The sequence below is a fragment of the Epinephelus lanceolatus genome, chromosome 14 (genome assembly GCF_041903045.1).
Source record: "Epinephelus lanceolatus isolate andai-2023 chromosome 14, ASM4190304v1, whole genome shotgun sequence".
NCBI classification, from domain to species: domain Eukaryota; kingdom Metazoa; phylum Chordata; class Actinopteri; order Perciformes; family Serranidae; genus Epinephelus; species Epinephelus lanceolatus.
Window position 1 is genome coordinate 30682749 of NC_135747.1, and position 23893 is coordinate 30706641.

The 23893-nt window shown below is 40.6% G+C and overlaps 1 protein-coding gene across 1 annotated transcript; it reads left to right on the forward strand.

Moving 5' to 3' along the window:
- The first annotated feature begins 14688 nt into the window (after window positions 1-14688).
- Window positions 14689-16836, forward strand: LOC117250217 (mid1-interacting protein 1-B-like). Its single transcript, XM_033616322.2, has 2 exons — window positions 14689-14834; window positions 15042-16836. The coding sequence occupies exon 2, from the start codon at window positions 15346-15348 to the stop codon at window positions 15853-15855; it is 510 nt and encodes a 169-aa protein (XP_033472213.1). The 5' UTR covers window positions 14689-14834; window positions 15042-15345; the 3' UTR covers window positions 15856-16836.
- The last annotated feature ends 7057 nt before the right edge of the window (window positions 16837-23893 follow it).

The following is a 23893-nucleotide window of genomic DNA, read 5'->3' on the forward strand; positions in this document are numbered from 1 at the left end:
CGAGTGTAAGCGAGAGAGCGTCTAGATTTTGTGCACCCTGTTGTATCCAACTTTGGTCAGTATTTGGTTGTGGCTTTTCAGACCTTATTGCTTTCAAAGCTGTACATTTATTTGGTGAATGTATGTTTTTTCCAGCGCTCTGATACTTGTTTTATTTTTCCTTCCCCAAACTGATATTGTCCTGTAAATACTAAATTGTAATACCATCCTGCTTACACATGGGGTCACCAGACACTCAAAAAGAATTGCACCATGCTGTCTACTACTGACTAAAGTCACCATCAGTGGTCTTATTATCAATAAATATACAGAATAACAGTTGTGTTTGGTGTTTGTTCATTTTGCTATGATGGAGGCAGCTGTGTACATTTTTGATGTAGAGTTAACAGGTGTCTTATGTCGGCTGTAAGGGTCTAAGTCACTTTAAATATCCCAAGAGACTGCTGCTGAGGATGAAACCCCTGTTAAAGGAATATTTCATCCCCCTAATGCAACAATAATCACTGTTGGACTCCAGAAGGGATACAAGTAAAGCCGTGATTGAGTCAATGCCCCCCTCTCTTCCATTGCTTGCCAGCCTGTGACCATAGATGGCATTGAACCACCACCAACTGTTCGTGTTGTTGTGGTCCTTGATCCTTCTATAGTCACTTTTGAGTTTTTTACATTTTGTTCTACACTGCTCGGTCGTCTGGTGGAAGCTGTGGTCAGCCATTTGTTAAGAACTTTCTCGTTCTTAACTGCTCTGTCCAGCTCCCGCCGAATTTCCTCTTTGCCGATGATTAAGAGGAACTTCTACACCTCGTTGACTGTCTGTGGCAATCAATGTGATATTTAAAACTGCTGGGTTTGTGCATGGAGTCCTTTGTCGAACAAAAGTGAAGATTCTCTATTGACCAATCAACGGCCTGCAGTGTTCACAGCTCCACCTTTTACTACCAGATCTGTGTGCAAGGTACCCCAACAGAGGGGGGACCAAAAATGGGGACGGGACAGAACGGTTCCACTGGTACCATGCACAACTTTTCACAGTGGAAACAGAAAAAAATCTGCCATAAATATGTTAAATATGATACTCCTCTGTGGCACGTTTAGGAGTATATCATGGTGATTCACATTCCCAGTCAGGATCTGACGGCTGGCCAATCAGTAGCATATTAAGCACTATTTTTGTGCTTAGAAAAAAAAGTTGTTGTACTGTAGGGGGGGACACAAACAGTGGAAATTACACCTCCATTAAGGACTGAAAATTAAAGTCTACAGTCAATTTTCACCTTGGCTGCGATTAACAAAGGAAGAGAACTCTGTGTTAGTGATGTAGGGTCCCTAAAAATTCCAGACTATGAGATTTTCAATAAACACCTACTTTTCACAAAGTCATCAAAAACACAACAAACAACGGTTGCTGGGATAAATTAGGCAAAGTCAGTTTTTATGGGATTCATTAAAGAGCTAAGCAGCATTGAGCAGCTCATACACGATCTCAACCAGCCAATTTATAGCCTATATATTATGCACATCATATGTGTCCTGCCTCGATGAGAAAAACTTTTCTGAGGGCAAAAACAGGAGGAAATCTCGAGGAGCGATGCCTCTTACAGGATGAGCTGACATGCAATAGATGTTGTGTATCTGGGTTACAACCTAAACACTGAGAAAGACAGATTGACACTATAATACAGAGTGTGTGACAACAACCTGCTATTGAGACACAGACGGAGCGGGAATAACAAAGAGAAAACAGGCTGTCAGTTCTGCCAACAAGAGGTGATGACAAAGCAACACCTTCTGCTACACTGCAGCCTGTAGGAAGACACAGGATTTTATTTTTACTAAAATAAGAGACCGATACAAAGAACTTGACATACTTTCGGGCCTAAGGGACTGTGCGTTACTTATAAGAGGGGTTTCAGGTGGCGCAAAAGCAGGGAGACATGTCAAATAGTTTTTTAAGTGCTGGGGAGGAACTTGTGTCTTTTATTTTGGCTTAGGGGAGGGACATACAACTTAAATGTTTATATTTTCTTTATATTTTAAATACCGCCTGAACCCTAAAACCAGCGTGTCAGTTTGAAAGTCATGTTTTTCTAAAAATAACCAAGATTACGCAGTTTATCCAACACATTCTCACTCCGACCTTGTCACATATCGATGTTTGTTCATGGACTTTCCATGTCCAGATACGACGTGAAAGGTACCCTGGGTGCTTTGATTGTTGACGTTCTGGGTCGCCGTGTCAACTTCTGCCTGTTACATGCATTGTCTTCTTTCAAAATACTGTTCTGTTTTTAAAGGAAATTTACCGTTTACATGCAGTCTCTTTCAAAATAAACGCACTTCATCAGTATAACACCATGAATTTACTTTTTTTTCCCCTCCAACAACAAAAGCAAGTGGTTAGGTTTAGGAAAAAGGAACAGGATCTGGCTTTATAATCTTATGGGACGTGCTCCCAGGTGAAAGTCACTGAGCGTGTTTACATGCACACTAATAAACCGATCATTATCTGATTTCTGGAGTTACCTGATTATTCAAGTGGTCATGTAAACAGCATAATCTGATAGGCTTTATCAGATAAAAGCCATTATCTGATTATGAGAAATCAGATAAACACACCTAGCTTTTTCCCCAGTAGTCAGATTACTCGGTGCATGTATACCCTTTAATCTGGTTTCTTTCGGGTTTTGCTATTTTATACTCCCACTCCACTACATTTTAGAGGGAAATATTGTACTTTTTACTCCACTACGTTAATCTGACAGCTTTTGTTTCCTTTCAGATGAAGATTTTACATAAAATAATATATTTTTATATTCTCAGTGTTTAAATTGTCACTTTTATTTTATCTTACTTATATGTTATGCACTTTGTGTGACAAGTTTATATACAATACACTTGTGTATTGCTCTTTGCAGTACTTTTACTCCGAATCTACCCAAAGTATGTAAAATTGGCTCCACATTGATAAACTACACATTAGAATGCTTTCACATGTATTTGTTAATGATAAAAACAAACAGTACAGTAAGAATATAAGCTGTCAGCATGAGTGCTTTATTTTGCAAATATATGACTTGCGTACTTTTCAAGGTTTTTCAAGGATATGAGTACCTACTGTAACAGTTTTATGTACTTTTATGTTTTCATGTACTTGAGGAGAAATCCAACTGAAGGACTGAATCATGTAAACCAGGTTTTTCTGATTATCAGATTATTGAAGTGCATGTAAACGTGTCAAATCGCATTATTACCAATACCTGATTATTCCCAGTTATCTGATTATTGTGTGCATGTAACCGTGCTCACTGTTTGTTGGACCTGCCTGCCCTACTTGCCCTCATTCGCCTTAACTTTCGTTCTTACCCCTCCAGTGTCCGACACTACATATCACTACCCAAGCATCAGATTTCGATGACTTCCAAGTGAGACTGGGTTCAGTTATCATAGCCAGAAACTGTAAAACAGAAATTATTTTGGGATTTTCAAATTTCCAACAGTCCTTGAACAAGAAACACTTCCACCAGGAAACAAAACCAAATCTAAGCTAAAAATAAATTTAAAAATATCATCAAAATCATTTTATCCTTCATCTCATTTAACATTTTACCAAAAAACACAACAACAAAAGACATTTTTTAACTCCAGGACTTCGCTTTTAACTTTCAATCATCAAAGGGAGGATTTAAAATCTAGTTACATCTTCCTTGTCAAGTTGCTGATATTACTCTGGCTGTCTGTTCTGCCACTGTTATGTGCACTTTATGTGGGGAAAACAGTCATTATGTACATGTTGGACAGGTGGCTGTAATGCACCCATATTCTGCTGAAGTGCACATGCAGCATGTCTAATAATGATACGGTTTGTAAGGACGATTTACTTTTCACTTAAAAATGTAGATATTTGTTTGCTGATAACTTTCGCTACAATATTGTTTATTCATTGCGTTGGCTCCAGTACTTAGCCTTCATTCGGAGTGAATATTCTAAAAAATATAGTTAGTTATAAGGGAGGGAGGGTCATGCATTTTCCCTTGTCACTTAAGGAGGCTCTAAGAAAAATATTTGTAGCTTCGGGGAGAGTCAAAAAAACAAAAACAAACAAAAAAAACAAAAAAAAAAAAAACAAAGTCACACCCCAGATTCTGCCCTCCTCTGATAAATAAAGTACAGTCCCTAAACAAATCTAATATTTAATTGGAAATAAAAATGACTGCATTAGAAGCAGAGTAACACATGAAACTCTACTGACTGGGTTCAACCTCTTTATATCATGTATAAACTTAATTTTATTATTTTTATTTTAAATTACTTGTATGAAATACCCTTCTTATTATTTATTACAGGTCCACCAAAGACAGAGGGGAAAAAAAGTTAATTTCCTAAAACTTTTTTTTTTTAATAACATCCTCTGAACTTCCCGAGGTAACTTTACTTTATGACATCACTCAGTACCATCCTCTTCCACATGATGGCGCTTGCGTATCACCGGAAAACGGAACTGTGGCGAGGAGAAAAAACAGAGGGAAAGCCGCATGTGTGTGTCTATGGCGGAGACGGAGCACCCCCCCACACACACACACACACACACACACACATACATCCTCCGTCTTTCACCGTCCGCTTGTCCTCTTCCGCTGCTGCTGCTGCTGCTGGCGGCTGCATCGGAAACGAGACCGGAAAAGCGGTGGCCAGGCGGGTAAGAGAGGCTGTTACTCGGGGAGATGCGCTAACCGGGCTCGCTCCAATCTCGTTACGCAAATTACCGGCAGAGCGGCGCGGCAGTGGGTCCGCTAATGGAGCGTGCGTGCCGCCGGCTTCCGCGCCCTGCCTCCCCCCATCTCACCCCCCTCCACCCTCCTCCGCCTCCCGAATACACTTAATGAGTTAGAGGGAGGCATCCACCGGGGAAGCGCTATTACTCTCTCTCTCACACACACACACACACACACACACACACACACACACACAAACCCGGACTCAGAGTGCACGGGCACGTTCAAGTGCAGCCGATGTAATAATGAAAAAGGCTGGTTGCAATCACTGCATGTGTGACAATAGTAATACAAAATGTTTGATAAACTTCAGCCTCATTTTAGTCTCTAAAAGCACGTTTTTAAAACTAAAGCATACAAAGAAAAAATTAAATGTGTCTCATCATGATAAATGAAACAGATGACAGTAAAATGTCTTCACATTGGTTTTAAATAACAAATATTTGTGGTTATGATTTCAAGTAGCATTACCTTCAAACCTTCAAAATATCTAGAAATCCGTGTCAGAGTAAGCATGAAGACCTCACTGTAACTAACTGCACTCCCTGAAGAAATATTATCATATTTTTGGAGAAATAAAACAGTGATTCCAGGGAGAAGCAGACAGAGGGGTCTACAGTCTGTGTTTGAAGGATATATCCAGGATGTCAAACTGACTCAGCAGCAACAACAGGTTAAAAAGACAAAGATAGTTAGAAGCTAAAGCCGAACTATAGGCTACAGATCACAGTGTAAAAGTGAACCACCACATCACTGCTGATCGCCACACAAGACAATGAATATAAAGGGAAACTTTGCTGATATTGAACCAGCTGTGTGGCATCACAGTGTGTGCAGATAAACGGTGTTTGGCAGCACCCGGACCCGGCTTTTTAATGTAATGGGGAAAGGTTACGATCGGCATTCACACCCGGGTCAAATGACTGGCATTGGTTGAAATACAACACCTGGGTGAAAGTGTTAATTTAAGCCATCACAAAATACCGTCTGTCTCTGCCCAAGCAGCGCTCATACATGGATCCAAATTAGTCTGCACCGAGTTTGAAAGAGAGACTGAATAAGTAAGAGATATGTAAAGAAGTAACCACCACAACCACCATCTCAGGCCTCCATGCTACTTTCTGTTTACCATCGATTTGAATAAGAACTGTTTACTAACCTGTTTTCCAGCCTGTTCCTGACATTGAACGAGACACACCAAAAAAACAACTGGTCTGCTGCAGAGCCGTGTACACAGCTCTGGTCTACTAGCAGAAGAAAAGGAGTCTATAGCCTATTTTCAGTGAGTTTTCCTGTGTTTAAAACACACTAATTTTGGTGCAAAAGGGAGGTACACCTCAGCAACTTAAAATAAAAGCCTACTCTATAGATTTAGCATCGCAGTCCTGTAACACTGTCAGACTCATTATGGACAAAAAGGATTAAACTCAGTTAAGCAGAACCAAAGATATCACCTTTTTATTCCCCGTGTTCCTCTTCCCTGTCAAACCTGGTGCCTACATTAACCATGATGCAACTCGACCACTGACAGTTCAACTGAAGATTCAGGTGTGTTATGCGAAGAGTGGCTAATGCTCCATTTGCACCGGGAAGTCAGAATTTCGGAGTTCCCAGTCCCAAGAACATGCTCCCCCTAGAGAGATATTTTCTTTCCATTTAAGGAACTTAGATGTACTTTTTTCTAGTCATGAGAGATAATAGAAAAAAATATGTCCCGCCTTCAAACACAGACTGGCCAATCATAGCGTAGCAACCGCCAGCCCCGACAAAACGCCTGACAACAACACGGCTGTGCTCCATAGACTCTCATGCAGTTGTTCCAGATTTTCTTCATTTTCAGGCTGGTTTTAAGGCTTTCAAGCTTGTCACGTTTGACATTGTTCCTGGGGCACATGTTATAATGATACTCGTTACTGGAGAGGTTAGAAGGAAAAGGAAAAGTGTAGGGTTAGCTAGTTAGCCACTAAAGGTTTACTGTATACACATGCTGCTTCTGCATTTCATTGATTGTGGCAGTGAAGAAAGGCCTACTGTGCTTTACAGGAACAGTGAAGGGAAGCAGGGAAACTTTGCTGATATTCAGTCAGCTGTGTGTCATGGCAGTGTGTGCAAATATACGGTGTTTGGCTTCCATCGAAGCTGCCCTCCGTCCGCTGATGGAGGTCTGGGGGCTGGTGATAGGGAGGGAAGCCAAACACCGTTCATTTGCACACACTGCCATGACATGTGGCTGGTTGTTTTCTGTCTCTATCACCAGGTGACGTGGTTGATCACTTTTACACTTTGATCTGGAGGCTTTAGCAATAGTGTATATCTTTATATTTTGTAGTTTTTGCTGCTGATTGACATCCTGGATATATTCTTCCAACACATATTGCAGACCCCTCTGTCTGCTTCTCTCCGAAATTGCTTTTTATTTTTCCAAAAATATGATAATATTTCTTCAGTTAGTTACAGTGTGGGCTCCATGCTCATTCCGACAGCTTGATGGTAGGGGTGGGCGTCATGGCCCAGAAATAACATCACAATATTTCGGGCCATTTTTGTGATAACAATATTCTTGACGAAATGACAAATTAGTAAAAGAAAAAAATATTATTAATATAAGAAAACAGAATTGCAACAAAATAAGTGATAAAGTTTTACAGTTTGTTTTTACAGTAACTCAGAGTGAGATTCAGATTCTGTTACAATATTAATAGTTGAACAAAATAAAATCTACCACAAATTACACATTCAAAATCTATATATATATAAATCAACAGGTGATTTCCTTCTTTTAGTAAAATCCTAAATGATTGAGTTGTTTTTTTTTCCACCTGGACCTTTATGCTCTGCCATTTCTCCTCTAATCATCACGCTGTAACCTGTGACAGGCTGTTTTAATACCACAACTAATGCAAATTCACATTTATGTAGTTTTTTTGTCGAGCCGCGAGCGTCATGTAGGTTTACATTACCAAAATTTTATGACAAAATCACTTGACCACACCGACTCCTGTGTGCACACGGTGAGAGAGGAGAGGGAGAGGGAGAGGGAGAGACACTGTGCTGCTGCCAGAGGGGCCGCTGAATGAGTTCCCTCTGAGCAGTAACTCACTAAAAGAGTCTGAGAAGTCCGGGGCTGTCCATAAAATATTCAGGATGCCACTGCTCCTCTTTCTGGAACAACCACAGAGTTGGTAATAATTTTGCTTTCTGCCGTGCTTGTTGTTGCCGTGGATAACAGCGTGAAGTTAATATGTCAACAAGTTGAAATATCATGAGTATCACGATATGAATTTTTCGTATGGTATTAAAAATTATTACTGTGAATGAGACGACATGGCACACCCCTACTTGACGGACAATCACAAAGGGACGGGGCTTAGCGAAGGGTCGATTATATTCGACTTCTTTTAGGGAATAGCATAGACTTGGGCTTTGGAGCCCTAGATGTCACCCCTGTGCTCCACCCCTGGACTATGAGCTGTTGGAAAAACAGTAGCATTAGACAATTCAGTACTCAGTCTACTCCTGCTGAACTCAGCAAGGTTGTGAAAATCTTCCAAACTTTCAGAAAAAAATACCCAGCAGATGGGATGAAACTTTTTTTAAGCTATGATGTTATTTGTTTAAAGGGAAAGTCCGAGGCTCGTAGAGGGGGCCCTGTACCATTTCAGTGTCACATACAGTGATGCTGATGAGCTCCATCCAGCTCATCAGAAGAGTAATTTGTTGTAGTGAAGATTACCAGCTTCAAATCATAACATTAAGTGTCTCATGTGGCTCAGTATGGAAGAAATGTGTTTTCAAATGGCAATTTGATCAGACTAAAAATCTTATTAAACCTATGACAGGAATTACTTTACTGCTGTAATATGATCTTATTAGGAATTTCATTTTCAAAAACTTGCAGAGGGAGCACTTAAGCTTTCTCTCTTTTAGACACACACACACAACACAACTTCTCTCCTCTAATCCACAGTGATACCTCATTTACCAGCGTATAATATAATATAGCAGGCCTGTCCCACTCCGCCCATCTGTTTGCGATGTGAGATGTTGCTGTTGTTCTAATTGCTGTTGCTGCTTCGCCTCCAGCTTCCCTGCCGAAGTCAAACACCCATGCCTCACACTTTTCAGTAACATGCAGTCGTGATGACAAGTACTAGAGTTCCCACTCAAGCTGCCTGTTCCTATAGTGCAACCCCCACCCCCACCCCTCCATCCCTCCTCCACCTCCACCTCCTCCTCCACCACTTCCTCTCTCTCTCTCTTTGAAGCCTTGTGGGATGATGATGACACCCGCCGTAATCGGTGGATGCTCAGCTTCTGACATGACACACAATCGAGAAACCCTTCCGAACTGATCCGGGTTTCATTGTTGCATTCAGGCACAGTACGTCCTCTGACAAGTGGAAAGGCCTTTCACGAGAGAATAGAGAGGAAGTCAGTGAGGTGGGGCCTTGATTGACAGCCCTGTTGAGAAAGCAAAAACCATCTCCTGTTCCTATCTGATCTCGTCTCAGCAGCGGTGCACATTTGCTCTGCTGACCTGCTTTTTTTCCCTCCTAACTGGATCTGGGATCAGTTAATCTTCAGAGGAGGGATAACATTAGTCAGTTTGTGTTTGTGTAGCTTTGCTTCGCAAGGGAGATTTGGGATTAAGGGGATGTGGGTAGAGTGGGAAATTACATGGTTTCATTTACTCAACTACTGTGCTGACGTGCAACTCTGATGTACTTTTTACCATTTTGTGCTGTTTTAAGCTTCTAAGTCTTGACATTTCACAGTAAAGTATTACTTTTTACTACAGTTATTTGACAGCTGTAGATCCTTACAACATATTATGATATGGACAGGATGAGGCAGAGCAGCATGGTGGTGCAGTGGCTTCCTCCCACAGTCCAAAGACATGCAGGTTAATTAGTGACTTTGAATTGCCCTTGGGTGTGAATGGTACTGTGAATGGTTGTGTCAGCCCGCCTCTCGCACAGTTTCAGTTGGGAAAGGCTCCAGCTCTCCCACGACTCCCAACAGGATAAGCGATTATGGAAAATGAATGAATGAATATTATGATATGCTTTTCTATATTGGCTTGTGGTGCTCAAAATGCAGAAAAGATACATTTGAAAAACTCATCAGTCATCAGAACTCAAGATAATCCACAGACCTTGTTGTGAGCAGTTTCATGTAGGAACTTATTTATTTCTAACTACACCTGCCAACTGTATCACAGAAGGAAGCGTGCATCTACTGCTAGCTCACGTAGCACCACTGAGCTAGCTAATGTTACAGCTCAGCTGAGGAGTACGCCATTAATGTTTACATCTACCGCTGTCACAAGCACGAGCCTCTTGTCTGTGAGTAGATGCACTCTTCCTTCTGTGTGATGATACAATGGACTTGCATAGTTTGATAAAAATAAAATGTTGGGGGGCGGCAGTAGCTCAGTCCATAGGGACTTGGGTTGGGAACCGGAGGGTCATCTGTTTGAGTCCCCGTCCGGACCAAAATATGGAGCGTGGAGTGGTAGCTGGAGAGGTGCCAGTTCACCTCCTGGGCACTGCCGAGGTGCCCCTGAGCAAGGCACCGAACCCCCCAACCACTCAGAGCGCCTGTCATGGGTAGCCCACTCTGACATCTCTCCACTTAGCGCATGTATAGGTCCAGTTTGTGCATGTGTGTGTTCGGACCTGTGTGTAATTGACAACAGAGTGTAAAACTGAATTTCCCCTTGGGGATTAATAAAGTATATTAAAAAAATAAATAAATAAAAAAATTGTATGTACCTCTGCACCACTGAAAACAAGAGTTCTCCCTCAATGTGTTTTCTGAGGCTTTAAATAAATAAGTGAATAAAGAATCTTTAATTTAATTTAATTTAATTTAATTTAATTTAATTTTATTTAATTTTATTTGTTTTATGGAGCTTTGAGCACCACAAGCCAAGTGCCATCTAGTTATATTATAATCGAAAGAAGGCAGACATCTCTATAGCTGACTCCGCCTTGATTATGTGCAATATAAGGTTGCTGTTTACATATTTATGCATCACTAATAATAAGAATCAAAGAATATAATGTAATGCTCTTATTTTAAGTGCTTTTAATGCTAAAATTTTGAATGGATTATGCTTGTAATGAAGCATTTTTACATTGAAGTACTCCTGCTTTTACTAAAGTTAAGAGTTTGCGCTGTTACACCAGAGTAACTAAGCACACTTAAGTTTTGTATTTTAGTACTATTGGGGTAGCTCTACTTTACTTGCATATTTAACTTTGATGCTTGATACTTTATATTTTAACTCCACTACATTTACTCCACTAAATTCATCTACTGTATTATTGCTAGTCATTTTGCATAGCTGTTAGAAATTCAAACATATAAAGTAAGACTACCCAACACTGTAATAAAATACTCAAAACTAGCTCCACCTCGACCAGCTACGACAGTGATACTCAGTTTATGGCCTGCAGACCCTATGTGGCCCAAGTTTGCAGTGAAAAGAAGTTGATTCACACTGGGATTGTATTTTTGATACTCTGAATGTAAACAAGGTGCCAGTGTACTTCTTAGAAAGCATCAAAATAGAGCTTGTTTATATATCTAAAAAAAGAAAGGACAAGGGGAGGATCCCCCAGACCCTCCCACAGAGATCCGGACTAATCCCTGCATGTTATCGAATCCTAGAAACACCCCCGTGCACATCTGACCTGTGTGTGGCTGCTGTGTGTGCATTTGCCTCTTGGCAAAGATGAGTGAGGACAGCAAATGTCGAAAGGTCGAAAACAGACAATTCATTTATTATATAAACTGATAAATATTAATGTTTTCGCATTAACTGGCCCCTGGCCTGTTGTTGTTAGCAAAAGTGGCCCCCGGGCAAAGCGAGTTGAGTATCGCTGAGTTCCCACATTAAAATACAGCTTACATGTTAATGAATTAGTTTTAATAAGTCAATGATATAATATATGATTCTGCCTGCACAGCAAATAGTTTACTGATGATTCTCTAAGTGCATTTTGAACGTAATTCTGACATAACTTTACTGATAACGGAGCATTTTCACATTGTTGTACTTTTACTTAAGTAATTTATATGGATAGTTCTTCCACCCTTGGCTTCAGGGAGTTGTTGAACCAGCAGAGTTAGAAAAAATGAATAAGAGACAGAAGTGGGTTGGGATAGAGACAGAGAGACAGAAACTCATTCAGCAGGTTTTGCCATCAACGTTACATTCCCCCCATTCTTGTTGTGCAACAATTCTTCAACAGTGACTCAGTGTTAGTAGTAACAAGAACAAACTGTGCCCATGGACACTTCCGTCTGGGCATGGAGTATCAATCTGATCGCCAATCCCTCCCTCCTTTCTTATATCGTTCCTGGGAAAGTCGTGTGAATCTATTTTAAACTCGACTCAGTACATCAGTCCGACATGTTTTGCTTTACCAGCATGCCGGCACATTTATTTTTTGTTGATGGCTACACAGTGGAAAACATGTTTCTATAGTTTCAGTCTGACCAGAAGTGTTTACCCAAAGCTCAGATTTCAGACTGAGCACTTCCACGAGTGCCCATACAGTATGTGAAGCAACTGGCTATTTCTGCTGCAGGGGCTGTGTGGAAGTCCCCCCATGTTTACCAGCAGTTATAGTTAGAAGAGTGAGGAGAACATCAGCTGTGTCCGTCGTCACTGCTGGACACTGGCTGGTGCAACATTTTGTTTTTAAGTGTAATCTGAAAAGCTTGTCAGTACTGTAACTGGCTTAGACTAAAGTTACCCTGAAGGGAAATAACCAGGCCTGGAATGTATCTGCAGGGACTGCAAGTGTGAATGTGATACCCAGTGAAGAGTGAACTTGGACTTTTATGACACTTTCATTCACCATTGTATCACTGCAGTTGTGTTGGAATTGGAAAATTACAGCAGGGAATTCTTTTTTGGCCATACCCATTGATGAGGCGCCAATTACTTAACTATGTCACCACAGTTATAGGTCATCTCTTACTCTTAGATGTGCTGAGTATCACTGGATCCTTAAAACTGTACTATATAGAGGACAATTAGTCAGATGGTGAAATAAGTACATTTACGCAACTACTGCACTTAAAGGTTATGTTTGGTATTCTTCAATCTCGACCCTATTTTCCATTGTTTTCGTGTCTAAGTGACAAATGGAGGCAACAGTTTTTGAAATTGGTCCAGTATTGTGCAAGAGCACTGCCAAAACACGCTGCAATGTAACCACTCGGGGCATTTGGTCTCCTTACGTCCACTAAAACTGCTTCATTTTGCCACAAACAGGGTAAGATTATTAGTTTAATTATTCGACAATTTATGGAAAGTATCCCTACAGAGACAGACCTCAAGATCCTTTATGTTTAACCCAAAACAGCTCCCTGATTATTATCGCCAAACCCACCAGACTCCATTTAAATAAAGAGTAATTTTGCCATTGTAAAACACACTTCATTCAAAGTCGACAGAAACAAATTAAAACTCACAAAAGCCATCTAGGTTTGTCTTCCCACTGTTTCAACAATCACCAGCTCTAGTTTGGTTGAAATAAACCTTTAATTCTCCCAGTTAGATGTGAAAATATGCTGGATCTATACATGATAAAAATGCTGTTTATTTAAATGGAGTCTGGTGGAAGCAGTGATGGCAATTTCAGGGCTGTTTCTGGTTGAACAAAAGGGATCAGTAAGGTCTGTCTCTGATCTCTAATTATAATTTGAGGCTGTCAGTGGCAAAAACAAGCAATTTTAGTGGACGCACATTGACAGTGAGGACATGCCCCGAGTGGTTACATTGCAGCCTGCTGCTAGCTGCAGCACTCTTCTTCAATAACAGATCAATTTCAAAATTTTTGTTCCCATTTGTCACTTAGACACAAAAACGTGGGAAAATGGGGTCCAGGTTGAAAAACACCAAACTTACCCTTTAGGTACAGTTTTCAGATACAAGTTTGTTTTTTCTCTCCTTCCCCGGCGAAACTCCAACTAGGGCAGGAGGGGTAGTGGATGGGTCCAACAAACACCGACTTTCACCCAAGAGAGCGGTGTTTGTGTCCTGTAAGATTCTAAACCAAACCCTGTTCTTTTTTCCCCTTGTTTGTTGTTGAAGGAAGAAAATGTGAAATCACGGTGTTGTACTGCCATAGTGCATTTATTTCCCTGTGAAAACTGAAGTGTATTTTGAAAGAAGACAATGCATGTAACAGGCAGAACTTGACCCAGAATGTCAATAACCAATACACCCAGGGTACCTTTAAGGCCGTATCTGGACGTGGAAAGTCAATGACCAAACGTCGATATGTGGCAAGGTCGGAGTGAGAATGTGTTGGTTGGGTAGTCTTATTGTACATGTTTGAGTTTCTTAATATGCAAAGTGACTAGCAACACTACAGTAGCTGAATTTAGTTGAGTAGTAAGAAGTACAGTATTTATACAGTATCAGGCATCAAAGTGAAATATGCAAGTAGAGCGTCAATATGTGACAAGATCGGACTGAACATTAACATTAACAATTTTATAATGTCATGTTTAACAATATACCAGTTATGTCACTTTATATATCAGGGACTATTGTGTCTGCAGAATGAGTGCTTCTACTTTTGATACTAAAAGTACATTTTGCTTTTGATACTTGTGAACTTTTACATGTTTTACTTGTGATAGAGTATTTTCAAATCTAGGTTCTTTGACTGTAAGAACACATCCTCCACTACTGTAGGCGACACACTGACGGTCAGTCTGTGAATGAAAATCAAAGGCTTTAGTGCTTCACCACGTGTTGCTTCTGTTTTCTGACTCTCAGTCAGCCAGCACTGGCTTCCTCATTGGTCCTACATGGACTTCTCCCGCCTCCAAAGAGCCGTCTGATTGGCTGCACTGTTAACCCGAGCAGTGGGCTGATGGCTTGGGTGATGAATATTCACACGCTGGTCCGCTCGGTCAGGCCTCACCCTGCGTGTCATCGGAACAGAATGTGGGATGTGATGATGTAATTTCGGTCACTTCTTTCACCGGAAGACGAGTTATAGGACAGATTCACAGGAAGCTACACACTGTACGGTAAGTTAACTTATGGATGAGACAGTGGTGCCAAGTGCGTAAATACACACGGTGAAGCTTTGGGAGCATTCTGGTTAAAAGTGATAGCGCACTGGGGATGTGTGTGTTTTTTCTTTCTTTCTGTGGATTCACCTCCAACTGTCATTATGACGCCACACCTTTTGCAGGAAATATGCCAAACCTCTGCTCTGCTCTGTTCTACTTCAGGTCATTTGGATCCAGTTACATCTGCAGTGGGAGAACTTGACAAACAGGTTGTGGCACCGCCTTTTTAAACCCGAAACCACTCTCTCTATATATTCGCACACTCTCCGCTCCCAGGAAAAGAAGAACCAAGACAAGGGCTGAAACACTCATCAAGGGGCGAAACTCAACTCGCCTGATTTTACAGCGCAGCCAATCCCCGGCAAGCAGACGCTTCCCTAAGCCGATCAGCCCGGAATTAAAGCAGGGCACTCACAGAGGAGAAACAAGAAACCTTTTCATTTCATCTCCACAAAGCCTCGCCAAGATGATGCAGCTCACAGAAACCACAGCTCAGAGGAACTCCCTCTTCAACGCCATGAACCGGTTCATCGGTGCCGTTAACAACATGGACCAGACCGTCATGGTGCCCAGCCTGCTGCGGGACGTCCCGCTGGAGGAGGACAGTGAGATGACCAAGTCCCTGAAATCATACGAGGACGAGGGGGACATGTACAGTTACTACCAGCTCCTCAAGTCCATCCGCAGGGACATCGAGTGGGGCGTCAGGTGCGCTGCAGCGGACGAGAGGCGCAAAGAGAGCATGAAGATCAGGCGCATGAACTCGTCCGCCTCCACAACATCCTCCATATCATCATCATCATCATCATCACTGTCCGAGGAGGACGAGGAAGAGGAAGAGGAGGAGGATTTGCAGAAGCAGTTCCAGTACCACCTTACCGGGCTGCAAGGAGTGTTGTCCAAGCTCACAAAGCAGGCTAACGTCCTCACCAAGCGCTACAAACAGGAGCTTGGCATCGGAGGATGGGGCCAATAAGCTCGGAGCCCTCAGAGACTGAAACCCCAGATTGTTTTCTCCTGGAGTGGACTTGTTGAACTGACTTTTCTCAGTGGGCCTTTCTGCTGCTGCCGTTACTACCGATGACATTTGTGGACAACATTTGAATGGTAGAGAAAAAGAGGCAGCGTGTGTCTCCCTTCAGGCCCCACATGGTGTTACTGGTTACTGTTTACTGGTATTATTGACTGTAGATGTGTTGATCCTGATGAATGCATTTTTTGTACTTAACGCCAAACTTATTTTGCACTCCACAAGTTTTGTACACATCATGCATCCAGCTCCTGTGATAACGCAGATGAAACATATTTAAAACCTTTATTTAATGTATTTATTACCTCACACTGTATAGTTTGAAATGTTATTTCGCAGTTGGAGAGGAAGTGGACTGCATGAACTACAGGACCTGTCTGTCTGAACCGCCCCTCTGAGGAGGAGGATACTGACAAAAGATTTAGCTTCCTGCTTGTGTTGCTGATGATGTTAGTGTGTTCAGATGTGTTTGTCTTTGTATGACCAGTGCCATTCAGATCTGATGTGTCTGTGTCTTTAAATTATATGTCCAGCTTTGTTGTCCTTTGTCCCAGCTGTCATGTCTATGTCTGTGTCTTAATGTAAAAAACCGGAGTCAAATGCCTTGTATGTGTCCGCATACTCAGCATATACGGTGATTCTTATTGTGCTTGCATGGATGGAGGCAGATGCTTACTGTAGCCGCCTGTGATCTCCTAATGGCCTACATGGCCAGTGAAGCAGAATCGACTGTTAATGCTTATGCATAAAGAATAATGAGGGTTTTTCACAACACGCTTTGTTGTTATTGTCATTAATTTGCTATTACGATGGTAATACTGGACGTGTCCATCTGTCAAAATAAGCAAATGCTTTTGTATTCAACTTCTGCATCATTTTTGTACTGGTATTTGTTTCTAAAAAAATAAACTTTTATATAAAAGTTCATTTGTTGTGCATTGTATGATTTTTTTTAAAGGGCTTCATATTACAAAACACAGACAGCACAAACTGAATTTGGTCTATTCAGATGATCACATTATTTTTGATAAATAGGCCACAACCAATTCACAAGTTTCTGCATATCCCTATTCTCCACTGCATGGGTTTAGATTTCGGAGGATTGCAAGCGGCACATGCCCCTCAATATTTAGAACATGTGCATTAAAAACATAAAAGTAGCACATGACTTTTATTTTGCTAAAATTAAAGACATTTACACCATAAATTGATGCATGAAATGCACATATCAGAGCAAAGAAAATCACCAGAATACAGGAAATTTAGTGTTAGAGGCTTAAATTATTCTGGCAGAGGACTCCCAAACTCTCAGTTTCATATGTGTCCCCCTACAATGAAATGAAACCTACGCCTTTTGCTCCACTGTGTAGTGTAAGTACAGGGAATACCTGAGATATAATAGGCCAGTGCATGTCTTCTACCTCTTGTGATGTATTAAACATATTTTGACATTGTTGTAGATTTCCAGGGGGGTTGCAGGGGACACATGCCCCTCAATGTTTAGAACGTGCATTAAAAAACATAAAAGTTGGAGATGACTTTTATTTTGCTAAAGTTAAAGACATTTACACCATAAATTGATGCATAAAATGCACAGATTGAGGCAAAACATTGACCAGAATGCAGGATATTAAGTGTTCAAGGCTCATCATTTTCTGGCAAAGGACCCCCAGACCTTCTGTTTCATACGTTTCCCCTCACAATGTTGAAACAAAACCTACACCCTTGCTCCAATGTGCAGTGTAAGTACAGGGAATACTTGAAATACAATAGGTCAGTGTATGGCCTCTCTTAGGATGTATAAAACCTCTTCTGACAATGGTGTAGATTTCCGGAGGGGATGCAGGAGACACATGCCCCTTAATATTTAGAACATGTGCATTTAAAACATAAAAGTAACAGAGGACTTTAATTTTGACAAATTACAGGCATTTACACCGTAAATTGATGCATAAATGCACAGATTATGGCAAAAAAAAAAAAAAAAAAAAATACCAGAATACAGGAAATTAAGTGCTTGAGGCTCAAAGAGGACTCTCAAACCCTCAGTTGCGTATGTGTCCCCCCACAATGTTGAAACAAAACTTACACCCTTGCTCGACTGTGCAGTTAAAGTACAGGGAATACCTGAGATTCTACAGGTAAGTGCATGAAATGAACATGTTGTGATGTTAAAACTTAAAAACTTCTGACATTGGTGTAGATTTCCAGGGGGGTTGCAGGGAGCACATACCCATCAATATTTAGAACATGCGCACTTGTCCCCCTCGATAAAAACTAAATTGATGCATAAAAATTCACCAGAATGCAGGAAATTGAGTGTTTGAGGCTAAGAATTTTCTGGCAGAGGACCCCCAAACCCTTCGTGTCATATGTGTCCTCTCACAATGTTGAAATGAAACCTACGCCCTTGCTCCACTGTGCAGTTTCAGTACAGGGAATACCTGACATACTACAGGTCTTATACATCTTGTGAGGTATAAAACCTCCTCTGGCATTGGTGTAGATTTCCAGGGGGTTGCAGGGGACACATACCCCCAATATTTAGAAGAATAAAAGCATGAAAGTTGCAGAGGAAATTAAAGACTCTTTCACCATAACTTGATGCAGTAACTGCAAAAACTGTTGCATAGCAGTTCACCAGAATGCAGAAAAGCAAGTGTTTGACCCTCAGATTTCCTGGGGGCAGACTCCAAACCCCTGGTTCATTGTCCCCCCCCCCCCCCCCCCCCCCAATGTTTAAATGACACCTATGCCTTTGTCTTCTGACCATAAAGTATATGAAATATAGTTGAAGTTAAAGGATGACAGACACTTTACTGTACTGCTGAAAGAAACGTGAGATTTGGGTAACAATTTAGAAACTCGAAACCGCCGAGACAAAGTATAAGTGCAAAAGAACCAAGTCTTAAACAGGATTTTCTGCATCTCCTCTTGGGAGTGTCCTCAGTTCTTTCTCAGCTTAGAAAACAGATATTTAAAGACAGCATACAAACACTGCAAAGAGTCTCAACTGTTTTACATCCTCTTGTAAATTAGATGCTGTTTAAGAGTTTTACTTGTAGTTAAGATGGTGTTTTAATTACTTCACCAAAAACATCCAGACATTTTGTTTCAGAATTGGACTTCTTTGTGTGTTTAAACTAAACCATATTGATTGAGAATGACACTGCAGCATTGTGTGCATCTGCAGTGGCACATCTCATGAGGTGAAACAATAATAAAGTTTGTTGGAGATGCCATCATTTGCACTCTTACAAAACATTTTCTCTTCAGCCACCAGCCGTGCTAAATGTGTTAAAGGTGAGCAGTGGATTTAAAATTACCTGCAGGCAGAGGAATGTCGCCTGTCAATTAAACTTCAAGTGACAACACCTTGAACTACCTGAACTCTCAAAGTAAAGAGCCCTAGGAGAAGCGAAGGTTTGTTCAATAATGTCACATGTATGAGGCCATGCTGAATGCATCCAGAAAACAATTTTTAGCTTTCTTTTCTCTCAATCTGACCATGTTCAGGTAATATTTCCCAGCCTACACTGCAGTAGCTGCACTGCAGGATAAAACTGTGAACGTGTAAATGTTCTGTTTGATTTTAATCAGCTCCACAAAGTAAACAGGACAGGTACGACAATTTCAAATATGCGCCGGAATCAGTCACTTGTATTTTGAAGAAAGATGTGTGTGTGTTTGTGTGCACACCCGTTTGCATGTCTTATGTAATGCTTCGCGAGAGGAAAAACAGAAGTGACAGATCTCCCTCATTGTTGTTTGAGTAACTGACAGAGACAGCCTCAAAGGCCACCGAGGGAAGAAGGGTGCAGCTGGAGTTTCAGTGTCACAATAGGTCAATAGGGTGCAACACACCCACTGCCACTTTCATTCTCTTCTTGGTCTCGCACGCACACACCCACAAATTGTGCATAAAACCCTCCAGACAATACGGATCACACATGCAAAAACGTCTATTTAGCTCTTTCCAATGGAAAGACAATGGCAGAGGAAATAGAAAGTCACTTAAATAGATTTAAATGTGCTTGCCACAGTGGAAACATCACACTGTGGGAAATAGTTGACGCTAGATGAAGCCTGATATTATGCAGCTTCGTCCAAAACACCAATATTTGGGTATCATATATTCTATTATGTAAGATTTCTTTAAGTAATTTCCATGTGTCGAAGATATAGGATCCATTCTGCAGGCCTGAATGCCCCTATAACAAATGGGGACAGCAAACAACACACCTGCACCCTAACACATTCCCTTTTTAATATTTGTTGCATTAGTGATAATTAAATATTTGGTGTGTCATTTTGCACCTGGGTGAGAAAAGTCACACTGCAGCTATTCAGGTATATACACTCATCCCTATGGTGCTATATTATGGATCCCACTGCATGCTGTGATTGGCTAGCACTCGTCACATTGACTGTCAAAGTCAGTGGCGGTTAAATTAGGATAAAGAGGTTGTAGTTTGTTTTGGAGTTCCACAAGGTTCTGTGCTCGGACCAATCCTATTCCTTATCCGCTGTGAGGGTCCAAAGGACAGAGGGATGTTGTATGCTGTAAAGCCCTGTGATCCAAATTGGGATTTGTGATATTGGGGTTTATAAATAAAATTGATTGATTGATTGATTGATTGATTGATTGATAGTAGCAGTAGTGACACTTCTTTCCTTCCCTTTCCTCAGCTCTGATTGGTTCCTTTCACTCTCTGTTCACTCATTAACCTGATTACGTTCACCTGCTCACCTTATTTAAACCCTGAACCCCATTTCATTCAGTCTTCCCTCATCATCACTCGGGCGGCAGTGCTGGTTCTTCTTTCTCTTTATTTTACCCTGTGTGTGGTTAGTTTAACTGAGCATTATTCATCGCTATTAAGATGGACTGTTGTTTAATTTGACGGAAGTTCTGATTTTGTATTTGTTTGTTTCAGATTCAAAACCCCATTGTGTGTTTGCTCTTCCCTTTGTTAAACTGCAGTTTGAGCTCTGGAAATAAAGCTTTGTGTGGAAAGAGAGTTTCAGCCTCTCCTTCTGTTTGTCCTTCTCCCTTAACAGAGGTCATGGTTCGTGCTAGTACCAGCCAATGTTGGATGTTTTCTGAGATGAAAGTGATAAAGTTGACATCAAAAAACTCACAAATCTACCACCAGAAAGTCAGATGATGTAGTATAAACTGCAACAAAGATAATGTAGGGAAGATGATGTGGTGGATAGATGAGTCAAGCACAGGGCTTTCATATGGTAGACTGAGTCCTTGCAGGCTTATTCGTTTCAGACTTAGTTAATTCATTATTTTCATTATTTTTTCTGATGTATAAACCTGCTGAATGCACATTGTGTACATATACTTTAGCTGAATAGATGCTTACCTTGGTAACGTTATATGTTGACATTGCAAGGACGCTCAGGAATATATACACTCAGGTGTAAATGGCCACATTCACTGTTTTCAGCGTGGGTGCAAAGAGCATTATTGGCTACAGACACTTGAGTGCTAATATCGTCTAACCAGAACCAGACAATGCTGCATGTATGCTGGTATGTTTACCTGAGTGTACACAGGCATCTGCTTCTAGTCAAAGCTTGACTAACCCGCCAACATCACAAATGAATGGGCAGATTGATCCAACTGACAAAGAACTAGGTTAACCTGAGGTAAATAACACAATCAGATAAAACACAAACTACAAAGTACTTTGTTTGGTTATTGTAACAAGGCTTTAAATCACTCTTTATGTAACGTTTTCATTGTGAAGCCGACATTTAACTGCACAGTATCTTAATTATCCAAAATGTGAGGTGACTAAAAATGGGCACCATATTTTCAGTTTGGGTGCCAGCCTAGCAACCACATACAGCCTGGGGACCAGAACCAGCCCGTCAAAGGGTCCAATCCAGCTCACTGGAGGACCTTGTGCACCTAATAGTGATGCACTTATGATGGCCAAATTCATGTAAAATGCTGCTTCAGAGGGTTTTCCACCCCGACCAGAATACAGTTTTTTAACTTTAGTTTGGTGTGGTGATGTCAGGATTATTACACAGGAGAGGAAATGTAAAGAAAAATGCATGTGTAATGACAGTGAGTAGTCGACTGACTGAATGTGGAAAAACTGAGAAATATTGTCGAAATCCTGTTTATTCTTCTAAGACATCACAGGCTGTTTGTCATTTCTTTTGTAAATGGATAAGCATATTAAAATGAACTTTTTTAAAACAAAAAACGCAAAAAATCTGGAGGTGTTTCATATTTATAGGATATTATGCAACGGTTTTACCAGTCTGGCCCACCTGTGATCAAATCGGTGAGATGTGGCCCATGAACTAAAATGAGTTTGACACCCCTGTTCTAGGGTATATATAGGAACATTTTCTGTTTCATAAATGAGAACACTGCCATAAAATTAAACTCATTTGGTTATAAAAAAGAAAACAAACATTCTGTGGGTCAACATGTGGGTCTCTATGGAGCAGCTCCAGACTTTATACCCTATGACATCACAAGTTTGAGACTTACATCTTTAGTTTCTGGCTTTGAGAGAGATTAGCTGATGTTTTACAAATATTGATTGAACTCTTCTCAGCCACGGAAACATGCATTCAAATTCTTAGGTGTTATTCCCCTTTGATATCGTCTTGTCTATCTCTTTTCTGAGAAACTTGAAACTCTCAAAGTCAGTTAGAGATCCGACAAAGTCTTATAAATTGAGCAATGCTTCTCAAACATCTTCAAAGAGGCACACCTTCAACATTCTTTCTGTGATTCACAATGTTTACCGGAAATGCAGCCGCCGCTGTCTGTCCACATTCAGGGCAAAGGTAACATGTCTTTCTGCATTTGACTGAATGGGGTTGCTGGTTTCTAAAAACACCCACTGAGATAACATTATCATTAGCCTAAAGGTAAATGCCAGAGGCTATCAGTGAACTGCAGCGCCTTTACTGTGCCAAGTGTAGCGTCGATCTCAAAACACTGCAGGTGAGCTACCAAGGAGGATACAGAAGGTTGTCCTGAGGCTACCATGAGGCCTTTTGTTAGGGTTTCTAATGATAATATCCTCATTACGGTGTAAACAGAGCTTCTGACAAGATCCTTTACCAAAGCAAAAGTACTACAGTAAAAAAAATATTACATTACAATTAAAAATCATAGATGCAAAGTCTTACTTAGCCTAAATAAGTGTCAGTAATTCACAGCAACATTAATAAAAGTATTACTGATTCATTGAGAAGTGAGAAATGGAAGCTAGGTTTTAGTAGTTTAATCTGCAGAAATACATCATATTTTATAGGCGCTACACGTGCTTTGTATGTAAATATTCAATCTGTAAAGTAACTTAAGCTGTCAGAAAGTATTGGAGCAAAAGGTGCAGTATCCTACGAGATGCAGTGGAATAAAGGTGCAAAAAAATGTACATGCTATAAAGTAAAAATGCCATAAAAAGCACAATATTTGCAGGGTTACAAGGTTCAGTTATTGGCCATTTTAAAACACAAGGTTGCACAATGAAATACAAGTTGTAGCCCCTTCACACTACAAACACATAACATTAATGCAAATATTTTAATAAGAAAAATAGAATAGGATGAAATAAAATAAAAAGATAAATGCAGTAACTTATTAAATACCTATATACATATATACTGTAGCCTATATACTTAGAGAGACTCTGGTTTGTAGTGGGAATGAGGCTATTGCAAAAGGTAGTGGTATGATGATGTGTGAAGCCATCAAACAGAAAGTTCCACGTTATTTATTTATGGTTGAGTCACTTAATTTAGTTTCACTACTGAAATGAACTGAACTGCTATGTTGGAATCCACCTAAAATATCGTAAAAAAATGTGTGAGGGTAGGTTCCCTCTGTATTACACTGAAATACAAGAGAATCAAAACAACAACGATACGTTACAACGCGAGTTTTAATAACGAGTCAAAGTCTGAACGAATCTGGCCCTTCGACATTTGCCTCAGAACC